Source organism: Scyliorhinus torazame, chromosome 4 (assembly GCF_047496885.1).
Source record: "Scyliorhinus torazame isolate Kashiwa2021f chromosome 4, sScyTor2.1, whole genome shotgun sequence".
Classification (NCBI taxonomy): domain Eukaryota; kingdom Metazoa; phylum Chordata; class Chondrichthyes; order Carcharhiniformes; family Scyliorhinidae; genus Scyliorhinus; species Scyliorhinus torazame.
In genome coordinates, this window is record NC_092710.1 from 132,870,025 (window position 1) to 132,887,152 (window position 17,128).

A 17,128-nucleotide genomic window follows, 5' to 3' on the forward strand; every position below is an offset into this window, starting at 1 on the left:
ACCTTAAACTGTATGAGGCTGAGCCTCGCGCATGAAGAGGAAGAATTCACCCTCCCTAGGGCATCTGCCCATGTCCCCTCTTCGATCTCCTCTCCCAACTCCTCCTCCCACTTACCTTTCAACTCCACCACCAAGGCCTCCTCCTCCTCCTGCATCACCTGGTAAGTTTCTGAGATCTTCCCCACTCCCACCCACCCCCCCCCCCGAGAGCACCCTGTCCTGTACTGTGTGTGGCAGTAGCCATGGGAATTCCATCACCTGCCATCTGGCAAACGCCCTTACCTGTAAGTACCTGAAGGTTTTCCCTGGGGGGGAGCCCGTACTTCTCCTCCAGCTCACCCAAGCTCGCGAACTTCCCGTCTACAAACAGGTCCCCCAACTTTCGTATGCCTGCCCTGTGCAACCCCGAAAACCCTCCACCTGTTCTTCCTGGGGCGAACCGGTGGTTCCCCCGTAATGGGGTCCACGCCAAGGCCCCAACTTCCCCCCTATGCCGCCTCCACTGCCCCCAAATTTTGAGGTCCGCCACCACCACCGGGCTCGTGGTATACCTCCTTGGAGGGAGCGGCAACGGCGCCATTGCCAGAGCCCCCAGACTCGTACCCACACAGGACGCCGTCTCCAGCCTCTTCCATGCAGCCCCCTCCCCCTCCATCACCCACTTACGCACCATCGTCGCATTGGCGGCCCAGTAGTACCCACAGAGGTTGGGCAGCGCCAGCCCCCCCCTATCTCTACTCCGCTCCAGGAACACCCTTCTCACCCTCGGAGTCCCTCGCGCCCACACAAACCCCATTATACTCCTGTTAACCCGCCTGAAAAAAGCCTTCGGGATAAACACGGGGAGGCACTGGAACAGGAACAAAAACCTTGGGAGCACCGTCATTTTGATTGACTGCACCCTACCAGCCAGGGACAGCGGCAACGCGTCCCACCTCTTGATCTCCTCCTCCATTTGCTCCACCAGCCTTGTAAAGTTGCAGGGCCCCCCAGCTCCTGGCCACCTGGACCCCCAAATATCTGAAATTCCTCTCTGCCCTTTTTAGTGGGAGCTCGCCAATCCCCCTCTCCTGGTCCCCTAGCTGAACTACGAACAGCTTGCTCTTCCCCATATTGAGCTTGTACCCCGAAAAGTCCCCGAATTCCCTAAGCATCCTCATTACCTCCGGCATTCCTCCCACCGGGTCCGCCACATACATCAGCAGGTCGTCCGCATTAAGTGACACCTTATGCTCCTCCCCACCCCGCACCAACCCCCTCCAATTCCTCGACTCTCTCAGTGCCATAGCCAGGGGTTCAATCGCCAGTGCGAAAAGCAGGGGGGACAGGGGACACCACTGTCTCGTCCCTCGGTGCAACCGAAAGTACTCGGACCTCCTCCTAGTTGTGGCCACACTCGCCATCGGGACCTCATACAACAGCCTAACCCACCTGACAAACCCCTCCCCAAACCCAAACCTCTTCAGCACCTCCCACAGGTATCCCCACTCTACCCTATCGAAGGCTTTCTCAGCGTCCATCGCCACCACTATCTCCACCTCCCCCTCCCTTGCCGGCATCATGATAACGTTCAAAAGCCTCCGCACATTCGCGTTCAACTGTCTCCCCTTCACAAACCCCGTCTGGTCTTCATGGATGATCTGCGGCACACAATCCTCAATCCTCGTGGCTAAGACCTTCGGAAGCACCTTGGCATCTACACTTAGCAAGGAAATCGGTCTGTAAGACCCACATTGCAGGGGATCCTTGTCCCGCTTCAGGATCAAGGAGATCAGTGCCCGGGACATCATCGGGGGTAAAGCCCCCCCCGTCCCTTGCCTCATTGAAGGTCCTAACTAACAGCGGGCCCAACAGGTCCATATATTTTTTATAGAACTCGACCGGGAAACCGTCCGGCCCCGGTGCCTTCCCTGCCTGCATGCTTCCTATCCCTTTGATCAGCTCCTCCAGCCCAATTGGGGCCCCCGGTCCCGCCACCAGTCCCTCTTCCACCTTTGGAAACCTCAATGGTCCAGGAAATGGCCCATCCCTCCCTCCTCCCGTGGGGGCTCGGATCGGTACAATTCCTCGTAGAAGTCCCTGAAGACCCCATTGATGCCAACCCCACTCTGCACCACACTCCCTCCCCTGTCCTTAACTCCCCCGATCTCCCTAGCTGCGTCCCGCTTCCGAAGCTGATGCGCAAGCATCCGGCTTGCCTTTTCCCCATACTCCTAGACCGCCCCCTGGGCCTTCCTCCACTGCACCTCCGCCTTCCCGGTCGTCACCAGGTCGAATTCGGCCTGGAGGCTGCGCCTCTTCCTCAACAATCCTTCCTCAGGTTCTTCCGCATACATCCTGTCTACCCTCACCATCTCCCCCACCAGCCTCTCCCTCTCCCTCCGCTCCTTGTGGGCCCTGATGGAGATCAGCTCTCCCCTCACCACCGCCTTCAGTGCCTCCCATACCATCCCCACTCGGACCTCCCCGTTGTCGTTGGTCTCCAAGTTCCTCTCTATACTTCCTCGGACCCGCTCGCTCACCTCCTCGTCCGCCAACAGCCCCACCTCCAAGCGCCACAGCGGGCGCTGGTCCCTCTCCTCCCCCATCTCCAAGTCCACCCAATGCGGGGCGTGGTCCGAAATGGCTATTGCCGAATACTCAGTATCCTCTACTCTCGCTATCAGCGCCCTACTCAAAATGTAAAAGTCGATTCGAGAATAAGCCTTATGGACATGTGAGAAGAATGAAAATTCCCTAGCCCCCGGCCTTGCAAATCTCCAAGGGTCCACCCCTCCCATTTGGTCCATAAATCCCCTCAACACTCTAGCCGCCGCCGGCTTCCTACCCGTCCTAGACCTGGAGCGATCCAGTGCAGGATCCAACACCATGTTAAAGTCTCCCCCCATTATCAGGCCCCCCACTTCCAAGTCTGGGATCCGACCCAACATACGCCGCATAAAACCCGCATCGTCCCAGTTCGAAGCATACACATTGACCAGTACCACCCTCTCTCCCTGCAACTTACCACTTACTATTATGTACCTACCGCCATTATCTGCCACAATGCTCGACGCCTCGAATAACACCTTCTTTCCCACCAAGATCGCCACCCCTCGATTTTTGGCATCTAGCCCCGAGTGAAACACCTGACCTACCCACCCTTTCCTCAATCTTACCTGGTCTGCCACCTTCAGGTGTGTCTCCTAGAGCATAACCACATCCGCCTTGAGCCCCTTCAGGTGCGCGAACACGCGGGCCCGTTTAACCGGCCCATTCAGTCCCCTTACATTCCAGGTTATCAGCTGGATCAGGGGGCTACCCGCCCCCCTCCCCCACCGACTAGCAATGAACCCTCCTCGGCCAGCCACGCGCCCGCACCCCACACCCGCCCGTTCCCCACAACGGCATACCCCCGTCTCGACCCACCCCACTCGCTCCAGCTCCGCCTTGATCTTAGCAGCAGCAACTCGATTCCCTCCCCACCCCCCCCCCCCCCCCCCCCCCCACCCCCGCCCCGGCTAGGACCCATCCTAGCTGGTTTACTCCCCCCATTGCACTTCCGCAAGTCAGCTGACTCCTGCTGACCCTGGCCACTCCCGCCTCCGCTTCGACTCCTCCCATTGTGTGGCACACCCTCCTCTCCCGCTCCCCATTCACAGGCTCTCCCCCTCCGTTCTAAGCCCGGGAAACAATCCTCGCTTCCCCGCCCCGGTCCCGCGCCCACCCCCAGTCTTCGGGGCGGGAAAGAAATCCCGCGCTCTCCACCTACCAGGCCCCGCCACCAACCAAAACAGTGCCCAACCCACCCCATCCACCTTCCCAAACCCGAAAGAGAAAAACACAGAGAAAAAGAAACCCAAAACAATGCAAAGGCCCCCCCCCCCGAACCAAAAATAGGTATAACATATCCACCGCAGTCCCCAATCGCCCATCCCAACCCTCAGTCTGTGTCCAGCTTCTCGGCCTGAACAAAGGCCCACGCCTCCTCCAGAGACTCAAAATAATGGTGCCGGTCCTTGTAGGTAACCCACAGTCGCGCCGGCTGCAACATGCCAAACTTCACCCCCTTCCTGTGCAACACCGCCTTCGCTCGATTGTACCCGGCCCTCCTCTTCGCCACCTTCGCAGTCCAGTCCTGATATATCCGAACCTCCGCGTTCTCCCACCTGCTGCTCCTCTCCTTCTTGGCACACCTGAGCACAAGCTCCCGATCGACGAACCGATGGAACCGCACCAGCACCGCCCGCGGAGGCTCGTTAGCCTTGGGCCTCCTCGCCAAAACTCTATGGGCCCCTTCCAGCTCCAGGGGCCCCTGGAAGGACCCCGCTCCCATCAGCAAGTTTAACATGGTGACCACATAGGCCCCCACGTCCGGTCCCTCCAGCCCCTCCGGGAGGCCCAGAATCCGCAGATTCTTCCGCCTCGACCGATTCTCCATCTCCTCGAACCGCTCCTGCCATTTCTTGTGGAGCGCCTCGTGCGCCTCCACCTTTACCGCCAGGACTAAGATCTCGTCCTCATTGTCAGAGATCTTTTGTTGAGCCTCTCGGATCGCCACCCCCTGGGCCGTCTGTGTCTCCAGCAGCTTATCAATAGAAGCCTTCATCGGCTCTAGCAGGTCCGTTTTAATCTCTCTGAGGCAGCGCTGGATACCCTCCTGTTGCTCCTCCGCCCACTGCCTCCACGCTGCCTGGTCTCCGCCCGCCGCCATTTTGTCCTTCTTCCCTCCCTTCTTCTGGTCCACCACCACCTTTTTTGTCACCCCGCTCCTAGTTAAAGCCATATACTGACGGGGAGCTATTATTAACTCCTTCCCACACCGGGAAACGTCGAAAAAGTGCCCTTGGGGGCCCTGAAAAGAGCCCAAAAGTCTTGAGAGGGAATCCTTTTGGCAGTGTTCGCTTCACCAATCTGCCCCAAAATGTCTGTGGAAACTCCTGAAAAAGGTCTAAGAGTCCGTTCCAGACGGGAGCTGCCGAATGCGCGACCTACTCCTCCATGGCCGCCACCGGAAGCCTCGTCCCCGCTTCTTCAGTGGCCCTGGTGAGATCTTTTCACAGTTGTTCCCTCTGCTGTTAGAATTCACTTTTGATAAAGGCCCTCAGGTCAGTTTGCAGCTTTAAGCTTCCCCCGCCTGCATGCTGGAAGAGGCCCTGTTTATCCTGTTGCAGCCAAATCTTTTACTGTTTCTGCCGGGTCTGGTAGCCAAAAGACATAACATTCCTGGGGCACACTGTCAGGGGACTGTTGCAGTCTTCTTGCCACACCGGGAAATGTCAAACAAATGCCGTGGGGGCCCTGTAAAAGAGCCCAAAAGTCCGTTCCAAGCGGGAGCTACCGAATATGCGACCTAGCTCTGCATAGCCGCACCAGGAAGTCAGGGCAAAGTGTGTTTAAGTAACTTGCTTGAGATTTTTGATGAGTTTAAAAAACAATCACAGCCTTCATTGCAAAACAATAGAAGCAAACAACCAGGGTATAGATATGTCCTTTAGAGAACAGGGAACCATGAATACCACAGATATTTTAAATGGTGGTTATTATTCACTGCTTGTATAAATCCACAAGAAACATTACCTACTGCAGAAATAGAGATTAACACAATATGAACTGCATGGGGAGATTACCAGACTGCTTGAATATGGTTCGATTTAATAGCTGGGATGGACTTATTCCCAGTTCCTGCTGTAGCACACATGTATATATTTGTGTTATTGGTTGTGCCTTCAATACGTAGAAGAAAACAAAAGGTTGAGAGCTGACTCTATTCAGTGTTGTCTTCATTAAAAGCCCATTTTCCCACTCTCTGTGACTAAAGGCTGAGGACAGATGTGTTTGATTCATTATCCCAGGTAAAGTATCCCAAATGGAAAAGGTGATCATGAACCCATGAGGTGAATCTCCAGTGGTATTAATGAATGCCAACTAAATCACACTGTGCTTGACAACTTTAACACGCCAGCATTAACCAGACGTCTTTCTACTACCAACTTAACTGACATGTACAATGGGAATCATACCGGTCAACAAAGTATCCAATCACGGGACTTTCTTTGGTTACATTTGGAGGTTTCCAGGTGAGGATGACGTAATCCTTGTTAGCATCATAAAATGTGACATCCATTGGGGCTCCTGGAGCTCCTACAACTAGGGCGTCTGCATCTGGAAGGAGAAAGAGGACATAGAATAAGGAATAAAAATTATCCTTTTAACTTACCCAATATTACAGCGCCACAGAAGCGCAGTGGTTCGAACTGCTGCCTCACGCGCTAAGGACTCAGGTTCGATCCAGGCCCCAGGTCCCTATTCCTGTGGAGTTTGCACATTCTCCCCGTGACTGCGTGGGTCTCACCTACACAACCCAAAAAGATGTGCAGGGTAGGTGCATTGGCCACGCTAAATTGCTCCTTAATTGGGAAAAAAAATTATTGGGTACTCTAAATTCATAAATTTTGTGTGATACATGAAGCCAGTATTGATTACAACAAAAATGGATAGCAAGCAAGTTTGGAAACTATCCCTTCAGAGAACAAGCAATTCACACTGGAATGCTATCTGCAGAAGAGGGGTGCTCTTCTGGGACTGGGATTAGAATCTATTGTTGGGCTGGAGCGGAAGCAGCAGTCAAATATGCCTAACCTGTGCTGAGTTGGCCCAGGACCCTTGAAAATGTGCTCCATTCCACAGCACTGATAACACCAATGAACTTGAAAAGCAGAACACTTTTCCAAACAATCATTTAAAATAGGAAAAGGTCCTTCCATTTTAAGCACTAAAAGTTAGCTTGCTGACTTGAGGAGTCGCATTTCCATAGGAGGTTCTCCTAATCGGCTGCCATACATTTGGCAGGAAAATCATCAGAAACTTTGAAAAAATGCATAAATATGCCATTTCTCCAGGAATTCTGCAGATCTTACATAGGGGAACATAAGAAACTGGAGCAGGTGCAGGTCCCTTGAGCCTGCTCTGCCATTCGTGGTTGATCCGATTTGTGGCCTGGACAATGACCCAAAGTTACAACAAATCATTTGGAGAACCCATGCTGAAACAAATGGCATCAATCTAAAGGCACTGCTTTTGACACAGAGCCCAACTACAACAGAAAGTGCTCTTTCAGTGCACTCAATTTGATCTGTAAATTATCATTGGAATCTGGTATTTCTTGAAATCCATGCATTAAGCCAAGCTGCTGCCATTTCCAGGTTTTCCTGGTTGTCTTTCAAAGGACATTCATCTGCCACTGACAAGGTAAAAGATTGCCAGTGGAGGGAGCCATAGGCAAGGACTATGAGGGTTCCCATTCTTCAGACTGAACTGGACTCTACTGTTAAGACATGAAGATAAAAAAAATAGTTGATAACGAAAAATGTATTTAAGTTCTGTGGTTAATTATTAGAATACAGTTGACGGCAATATTTGTAATGCTCTAAATGTCATATAAAATAGACTTGTTTAATTTTAATCCTCTAATGGGTATGCTTATAGAATCATAGAAACCCTACGGTGCAGAAGGAGGCAATTCGGCCCAGCGAGTCTGCACCAAAACTTTGAAAGAGCACTCTACCCATGTCCACTCCCCTATCCACCCTGCCCTATCGTAACCCCATAACGTAACCTGCACATCCCTGGACACTCAGGGGCAATTTAGCATGGCCAATCCACCTAACCCGCACATCTTCGGGCTGTAGGACAAAATCAGCGATCCAAGAGGAAATCAGCAGACACAAGGAGAACGTACAAACTCCACACAGTGGTGCAAGGCCGGATTTGAACCCGGGTCACTGGCGCTATTCATTTCAGTACCGTAAATAGATGGCACAGTTATGTTTTGCATTATGGTGCCTTAATATGTTGTTCTACATAAACCTAATATAAAACCAAGAGTGAAAGTAATGGAGAAAATTCTGAAACAACCCTTTACTTAAGCTTAAACACAGGTGGAAGGTGGAGAAAGGATCTATTGGGAGGAGTGACCTGACTACTGTGGCAAAACATCCTTTGTAACCCCAGTGTTGTCCATAAGCACATGTAACATAAAGAACACTTCAAGCATTTGCCCTGTGTTGAATTAATTCTTGGCATAAAGCCACAGGACTGCAGGCTTTGCCTTTAAAATTGTAAGATTTACATTCCTAGCACTGGCAAATCAGTGGAAGCCCGTACACCAAGCGAATGGGCAGATGGGGATTTCCATGAGGAGCAGAGATGTGGGTCCCAGCAGTGGGTCTCAGGTTAGGTTGTGGCCTGGCCTTCCAAAGACAAGCAAATTATTCTGTTTTTTAAAATGTGCATGTCATTCTTCTTGCTCAAAGGGCTGGAAGGAACCAGCCTGGTTTTGGGCTGGGTGGAGTATCCTGTGTAAACCCCTCTCCCCTACAGGTGAATGAATGGCTGTGGGGCAGGTGCCAGAGTGGTGCACCCCAAATGCTTCTTTTGCCTAGCTGCATATGCAAATTAAGTGCTCACCCACCAATACCACAAACTCTGACAAGCATGATTCCTAACCCAACCAGCAATTACAGCCTGCGATCTCAAACTATTCAACAAGTGCATTCAGGATAATGTGGGCATTAAAACTTGAAAGGAAGAACTGAATAATATCCGCTAGCTTCCTGAGAATGCCAAAACTAAATCTATGCTGTTTGGATACATGGTGTAAATCCAATGAGCATGTCAGTGGCCTTAATTCCATTAGTTGAGCTGATAACTCACTCGTGCAAATCAACACAGGCATATTGAAATCAGAGAATTTTGACTGAGTTGGGTGATACCCCCTCCTGGGGGAGATGGCGGTGTGGTAGGGTGCGGGGGGTGGGGGGGGGGGGGGGGGGGGGGAGAAACAGCAGTTGCATATCATCATCAAGCTCTGTGCAGAGAAGGTTGAGCAAAAGATTGAATTCTGTACCTCTGACAAATATATATGCGCTGTGCTGTGAAATGCCACCTCTTGTAATCAAGCGTAATGTATACAGGCCTTCATCGTCTTTATTCAGATGTGGTAGGGTCAGGGTAGCAGTGCAATCATTGTAGAACATTGCAGCCCACTTGGACTTCTTTATCTCAACATCTGGAGAAACAAAATGTTGCATGGATCAGGAGTGTTACAGGCTTTGATGATTAAAAGCAACATATCCTGGATAATTAAGATCCACTACTTAAGATGTCACTTATACAGTTCAGAAGAAAAACCCTGTACCTTTTAACCAAACTGGTTCATTTCATCTGATGACACAAAGCTCCTCAATGATCGCAAAGTATGTTTTCCCCACTGTATAACTAAGTGTTCAGGATACTGCCCATGCTCTCCTGAAACCCATTTATCCAGAAGGTATGCCACACCTTTTCAGCAGAGATCTATTGCAGAATGTATGCTTTGTGTGGGGTTGATTTTCAAGTTGTCATCTGGACAGAAAACTGTCGATCGAGATAGAAACTGCCTGATCTTCATTCCCGCTAAGCTGAAAATCAGGCACTTCCATAACTGACTGATTGGAAAACACCAGCTTTATACCTGGGCATGCAGCAGGTTGAAAATCCACCCCTGCTGTTCCTGGCAATCAGGACGTGTGTCCACTGGGCAAAGGGCAGAGGTCAATGGGCTGAGCACGTGCAATTCCTCTTCATAATTCATGGTACTGGAAGAAAATATTTCAAATGATCATCTTCGCTGCTGCTTGTGAATCTTATGACAGAATAAAACGCTTTCAAACATGGCTCTCTCCTCATCGCAGCTGTGACGCCGCCTACGGGAAAATCATCACAGTGTCTTTTTTTCATGAAGGGAAGGAAAGAGGCAAAGTCACAACTCTCATGCACATCCCACACACTAGTGGCATGTAACACTATAAATGAGACATCTGACTGTAAAGAAAAACGGGCAAGGAGAAATATAGCAATCACCCCGTGACAGGCCTCAACATCATTAACTATTGGACAGGTTTCATTTGGCCTTCCAAGTGCCACCAATGTGAAGGTTTAGGAGCTAAGAAAGATTTCCAATGTTTGCCATTTTCAGCTAGATTCTGGTGATTGTCCTGCAGGCAGTGAATTAACACAGAAAGCAAAAATAAATTTTCATCGTCCTTTTTCAAACTTGCCCAGAAGAAACTTTGGGAGCGATCTACCGGCCGCGTCCTGCCAGAATCGGGCAGGATGCAGATGGTAATTACCAGGAGAGGCCTCTCCCTGGGATTCCTAACGGCCCTTACGCCTCGCAAGATCTAACCAGATCTCGCGGTCTGGATCCTGCCCACAATGGGCCAGACCCTGACTCGCATAGTTAAAAGAGCTTAAAAACACTTTTAACTATGCTCACGCCAGATGGAACGACCACCTGGATCTATCGGGCTTGCTGAGTACACACCAACCGAGTGCCTTAGCACTGGTCCCCATAAACGGAGAGTAGGTGGAATGGCACTTGGAGGGGGTGGGGTCTCCCAGGAGATTGAAGACCCCCGGGTAGTCCACCTCCAGGAAGGAAGGCACCCTGGTACTGCTGGTGCCACTGGGGTACCCTAGCACTGCCAGCCTGGCACACTGGCACTGCCACCCAGCAGTGCAACCTGGGTGCCAGCCTAGCACTGCCAGGGCACCCAGGTGGTGGTGCCAGGCTGGCAGGGGCACTGCCTGGGTGCCAGGATGGCATTTTGTCCATGCTGGGATTGGGCCCATGAGTGCCCCACCTGTGTGAGGTGGGGCTCGAGAAATCCCTTATTGGTGAGTTGGGGGTGTAGGAGTTGCGTTGGGGGGGGGGGGGGGTTCAAGAGATCGGGGTGCCATTTAAAAATGGGGCTCAATTTCTTCCTGCACTGAGGAGCTCCTCAGTCCAGGAAATGACGCTAAGTGCGGCCTTGGGTGGCATTCCTGAAATGGCAACAAAGTGCCGTTAGATAGCGGGGTGGTTCCCAGCGTTTAAAAAGGCTAATCCCACCCAGAACGGACTCTGATTATTTTCAGTTAGATTAAAATATACACATCCTTAAACCTGAAAGGCACAGTTGTGTCGATGACTTCTATGCGAGCAACTAAAAGGATGCAGCAATTCAACATCTCGCCAGCAGATGTCAGCCAATAACATGGGCAGCGCCAAGACACAGAGGGTACATTCACTTCTGTTCTACTGAGGCACGGTAAATTAAAATATCTGTCACCAGAATATATGCATGATTGGTTTAATGTACTATTCTCCAAAATTTATTTCTAACCCATACTTCCACTTGGACTCCCATCTAAGAAGCCTGTTATTAGAATCTGTCTGCTACTTTCTTCTTAAGTTGGGCATTGCCCTCGTGAATACGTTTACGGGGAAATTTGATTACTTGTTTGCAAAACACAGCAGAAAAAATTGCAAATCAAAAGATTGCTCTTCATGACATCACTTGCAAGGTACAAAACGGAAATGCACAGACTTTCTGCTTTTCTGTCTTTCCCCTCACAGCAGTCAATCTAGGCACTTGAGCCTGTTCCACCATTCAGTGCGATCATGGTTGATCCCTGGCCTAACTTCACATGCCCACCTTTGCCCCACATCCCTTAATACTTTTGGCTAAAAATCTGTCAACCACAATTTTAAAGTTAACAATTGATCTAGCATCCATTGCTATTTGTGGAGGATGGTTCCAATTTAGAACACTGTTTGTAAAAATGTTTCCTAATTCCAATGCTGAAACGTCTGGCTGTAATTTGTAGGCTATATCCTCCAGTCCTAGACTTCCTGGCTAGCAGAAATAGTTTTGATTGATCCTGGAGAATATCTTATTCATAAAGTGGATTTTAATTTTATGTTTATTGACAGTTTTGCATGGACAAATGTGAATGCTGGGTCAACATAATGTCAGCGATAGCATCCCATAATGGGCAGCACGGTAGTACAGTGGTTAGCACAGTTGCTTCACAGCTCCAGGGTCCCAGGTTCGATTCCCGGCTTGGGTCACTGTCTGTGCGGAGCCTGCACGTTCTCCTCATATCTGCGTGGGTTTCCTCCGGGTGCTCCAGTTTCCTTCCACAAGTCCCGAAAGATGTGCAGATTGGGTGGATTGGCCACGCTAAATTGCCCTTGGTGTCCAAAAAGGTTAAGATGGGTTACTGGGTTACGGGGAGGCGTGGGCTTGAGTAGGGTGCTCTTTCCAAGGGCTGGTGAAGACTCGATGGGCCGAATGGCCTCCTTCTGCACTCTATATTCTATGATTCTATGATCATACACTGCAAACGGTAGCATTTCGCAGAGAGTAATCTAGAGGCCTGGACAAATGGCTAGGAGATATAAGTTGAAATCTCACCAAGGCAGCTGGGGAATTTAAATTCAGCAAACTAGATAAATATGGAATAAAAAGCTAGTTTTTTTTATTCATTCATGTGATGTGAACGTCGCTGATAAGGCCCAGATTTATTGCCCATCTGTAATTGCCCTTGAGAAGATGGTATTGAGCCACCTTCTTGAGGCAGTTCATATCGTGCAGTTAACACCCAAAGTGTTAGAGAAGGAGTTGTGGATTCTGGCTCCATGAAGTAACGGTAATACAGATACAAGTCAGGTTACTGTATGACTTGGAGGGAATCTGCGGGCAATGATGTCCCCATGCGTCTGCTGTGCTTGTCCTTTTAGGTGGCAGAGGTCGGAGGTTTGGAAGGTGCTTTCAAAGTAGCCTTAATGAGTGGATGGCACGCACTGCTGCCATTGTGCACCAGTGGTCGAGGAAGTGAATGCATAAAGGCGTGGATAGGGTGCCATCAAGCTGGCTGCTTTCCCTAGGATGGTGTCGAGCTTCTTGAGTGCAGTTACAGCTGTAATCATCCAATCAAACAAACAAATAAATTAGGAGGAGTAGACCACCGGCCCCTTGAGCCTGCTCCGCCATTCAGTAAGATCATGGCTGATCTAACTTTAACCTCAACTTAGATTCCCTCTTCATTTACAATACTTCAGCAGAATACTTCAGTGGATGTAATTTTTGTATCTGGTCCATGATATTGGCTGACATCTGCAAGCTAGACACTGAATCTGGCTGTTCAAAGAACAATATAGCACAGGAACAGGCCCTTCAGCCCTCCAAGCCTGTACCGGTCATGATACCACCCTTGGCCAAAACCCTCAGCACTTCCCAGTGCCGTATCCCTCTATACCCATCCTATCCATGTGTTTGTCGAGATGCCTTTTGAACACCGTTAATGTATCTTCTTCCACAACCTCCCCTGGCAACTCATTCCAGGCACTCACCACCCTCTGCGTAAAACACCTGCCTCGCACATCTCCTCTAAACTTTGCCCACGGACCTTAAACTTATGCCCCATCGTGATTGACCCCTCCACCCTGGGAAAGACTGCCTGCCCATCCACTCTATCCATGCCCTAATGGAGCTCATATGCAACTGTGGTTTTCAGTTTAAGTGGCATGTATTGTTTCACATAAAGGGTGCAAATTTCTAGGGCAATGTCCAGACTTTTCCCTCAACCCCCAGGGCCTACAGACACCATGTGCCCCCCGACATGGTCATCAGAACTGATGTTCGCTTTTTTAAATCAGCAGTGATTCATGCTAGCGTGACGTCATGCTGCTGGTGGTGGGTAGGATGCATCATGGCCTGTTGGAGACAGTCATTGCCTGGCACTTTTGTGGCACAAAATGGATGTTGCCCAGGTCTTTCTGTGCGCAGACACGGACTGTTTCAGTATCTGAGAAGTTGCAATCGTTAGCAAGTTTCTCCGTTTCTGACCTTGTTAGAAGAAGGTCATTGATAAGGAACTGAAGATTGTTGGGCCGAGGACACTACCCTGAGGAAATCCTGCAGCACTGTGCTAGGACAACAATGGCTGACCTCCAACAACCACAACCACCTTGACATGCTGAACCAAAAAGTCTTAGAATGCAATATTATTCAATCATTCTATGATGACAGTGAAGGCTATGCAAATGAAGAAATTATTTTTATGAGAACAATGAACTGCTTCAACTTCAAATAAAAAAATGCAATATATATTTTCACACCCTCAGAATGTCCCAATGCTGTTTTAGTCAATGGAACACTTGTGAAGACCAGTCACTGCTCTAATGTTGAACATGCAGCAGTCAATTTGCTGCCCACACCTTAAAAGTACTTATAACCTCACGACACAAGGCATTGAATTTCCACAGGCTGGCTTTGACCTGGCTGAAAACCTAGAAGCAGAAAGCTTGGAATGCAAAGCTCTGCAGGGACAAGAATCTGCAACCAAAGAGATACAAGACCAACCTCTTCTTTGGTACCACTAGCTCACTTTAACAGATGCACACTTCCACAAATATCACAAGCGAAAACAGATAGAAAACTTGGATAAAATTACTGACCATCTCTGTACCACACAGCTTCCGGCTGGAGACGGCTGAGGTTTGGTGTAAGGATCATCCGGCAGGACAATATCATTGTCTCTCCCTCAGTGCCAAAACTCACACCAAATTTCTCACTATATTGAATATCTATATGTGTGAAAATAGGAGGTGACAACAGAGGTACTGTGGGGGGAAAAAAACAAGACATGTTAGCACATAGAAGCAGTTCTTGTTCATATCTAATGACATTTACATTTAAAAAAATTCTCTATCCAGTAGTGTTGGACAATAATATTTATTCAGCAGCATTTCTGTGTGAATTATATTTCTATGTCAGAATCAAGTTATATATTTATAATTCTCCAACATTTTCTCTCATATGAGTAACATTACTGGTCTTGAGGGTTAATGAGTTGGAAAATATAGGAGAGAAGGTCCAATCAAGAATAATTTGAGGTTGCAGAGGAAGGAAAGACAGAGAGATTTGAGGTCAGACAAAACAATGAACTAGAATGGGAGTTTGAGGGTAAATCTGCCCATTATACTGCAAGTATGGAATCACATGGTTCAGAGAATAATCATTGCTTCTTTTCCCTGGTTGGCAGCTATATTGGGACCCTGCCTTTCTGCATACTCTTCAAAAGGGAGCTGGGTTTGTGGGCAAAGATTGTGTTATACAGAGGTAAGTGTCTTTATCGATTTCACTTGATTCATTTGACCTCCTGAGGGAGTCGGGGGGAATATTTTAGAGTATGCTTTCCTCTGTTAGCCCTTGATCTTGCCCCCCTTCAGAAGATTAGCCAAGAATCAAACAAACAATGACCATAGTTGTGTAGGTTAGACAAGATAGTCCAGCATTAGAGGTTGGGGTTAGAGATTTGAAAGAAGGATGGTTTACCAGGCAATTACATTAAACAGTTGTCAAATCCATTAAGATAGTCAAGGATGACATTTCCCAGAAAGCCAATGCGCAAAGAGGAGACAGCAGGCCCTTAATAAATCTTCGTGCTTGTTCCAGAAACCAATTTAAATTCAAGTCGTATCTTATTCATGGTCCTCACCAGACATACCTGATCCAAGCTGACAAGAAAAGGCATTATATTTGACCTCACGCTTGATCTTAGTCAAAAGGCCTTTTCAAGCTGCCTTTCACTTTACTAAAAGCCTTGGACTGCAGCCATGCAGTTCCAATACTACTGAAAGCATTCCTAAGCAGCAATGTACAATCCACTTATTTTGTGGATCTTGTCACAATGATGTGCTCCTCTGACCCACCAAACGCAAGTATGGATAAGCACACGTGTGGCAACTCAACGGTTCTCACCTATAAATCAGTGAAGTCAATTGGTTATTTTATTATTTCATTAAGAAATCCCATTGGCTTATTTCTCCCTCACGCAGAACTTAATTCAAAGAGGAGCATGGGAGTTGGGCGGATGGGGTGGAGACAGTGCATGTGTGGACAGGACACGCTGCACATGAGCAAGGAACCCAGTCCTGGTGTTCACAGTTAACCCCCAATGTGCTTGTAGGAAACCACCAGATGATTTAACTATTATATGAAGTTGGCCAGGCAGGGAAGTTGTTCTGATAGCCAGGGTGGGATTCTCCCATCCCGTGGCAGTGTGTCCACGCAATTGTAAACGCCGTTGTGTTTTACGACGGCATGAACGGGCCACTCCATGACTAATTCTGGCCCCTACAGAGAGCCAGCACGGCGCTGGAGCGGTTTCTGCCACTCCAGCTGCTGATCCCGGCGCGAACTGTGCGCCGCGGGATCCGCGCATGCGCAGTTGCGCCAGCACCAACAAGGACATGCACGCATGTGCAGTGGCCTCCTTCAACGCACCGGAACCGACGCAACATGGCACAGGACTACAGGAGCCGGCGCGTAGGAAAGGAGGCCCTCACTACAGAGGCCGGCTGGGGCCAGGCCGCATCGGAGGCCCCCCCCCCCGGGTCGGACCCCCTCTCCGCCCCCCCCCACAGGCCGCCACCCGACCCTGCCATGCCGAAGTCCCACCGGCCCAGAGCAGGTTAGAACGGCGCCAGTGGAACTCGCCTCATTTCTTACGGCCGCTCTGTCCATCCGGGCCAGAGAATCGGCGGGCGGCCGCATAGAGCTGCCGCGACAGGCACCGCGCCAACCACGCCGGCGCCAATGGCACTGATTCTCCGTTCTGCGGAGAATCGCATGCCGGTGTTGGGGCGGCGTGGCCCGTTCGTGGGGATTCTCCGGCCCTGCCCAGGGCTGGGAGAATCCCGCCCCCAATACCATTCCCAGAACCTGGGGCGTCATTCTCCGACCCCCCAGCGGGTCGGAGAATGGCCGTTGGCCTCCGTGAATCCCGCCCCCGCCGGTTGCCTAAGTCTCCGGTACCGGATATTCGGCGGGGGCGGGAATCGGGCAGCGCCAGTTGGCGGGCCCCCCGCTTGATTCTCCGGCCCGGATGAGCCGAAGTCCCGCCGAGAAATTGCCTGTCCCGCCGGCGTAAATTAGAGTACCTATTTACCGGCGGGACAAGACGGCTTGGGCAGGCTCCGGGGTCCTGGGGGGGGCGTGGGGCGATCTGACCCCGGGGGTGCCCCCACAGTGGCCTGGCCCGCGATCGGGGCCCACCAATCCGCGGGCGGGCCTGTGCTGTGGGGGCACTCTTTCCCTTCCGCCTCCACAACGGTCTCCACCATGGCGGGGCGGAAGAGACTCTCCCCACTGCGCATGCGCGGGAAACTGTCAGCGGCCGCTGACGCTCCCGCGCCTGCGCCGCCCCGACATGTCATTTCCGCACCAGCTGGTGGGGCAACAAACGCCGTTTCCGCCAGCTGGCGGGGCGGAAATCC

At 50.4% G+C, this 17,128-nt stretch overlaps 1 protein-coding gene across 6 annotated transcripts in view; it reads right to left on the reverse strand.

Annotated features, from left to right (window-relative positions):
* The window catches only part of myom2b (myomesin 2b), a 190,222-nt gene that overhangs the window by 126,427 nt on the left and 46,667 nt on the right, over window positions 1–17,128 (reverse strand). For all 6 annotated transcript variants that reach the window (XM_072498615.1, XM_072498614.1, XM_072498616.1 and 3 more), the window contains 3 exons: window positions 14,306–14,470; window positions 8,888–9,049; window positions 6,003–6,144 (listed from right to left, as the gene is read on the reverse strand). In XM_072498615.1, the coding sequence (XP_072354716.1) occupies window positions 6,003–6,144; window positions 8,888–9,049; window positions 14,306–14,470 (469 nt within the window). The remainder of the gene's footprint in view (window positions 1–6,002; window positions 6,145–8,887; window positions 9,050–14,305; window positions 14,471–17,128) is intronic.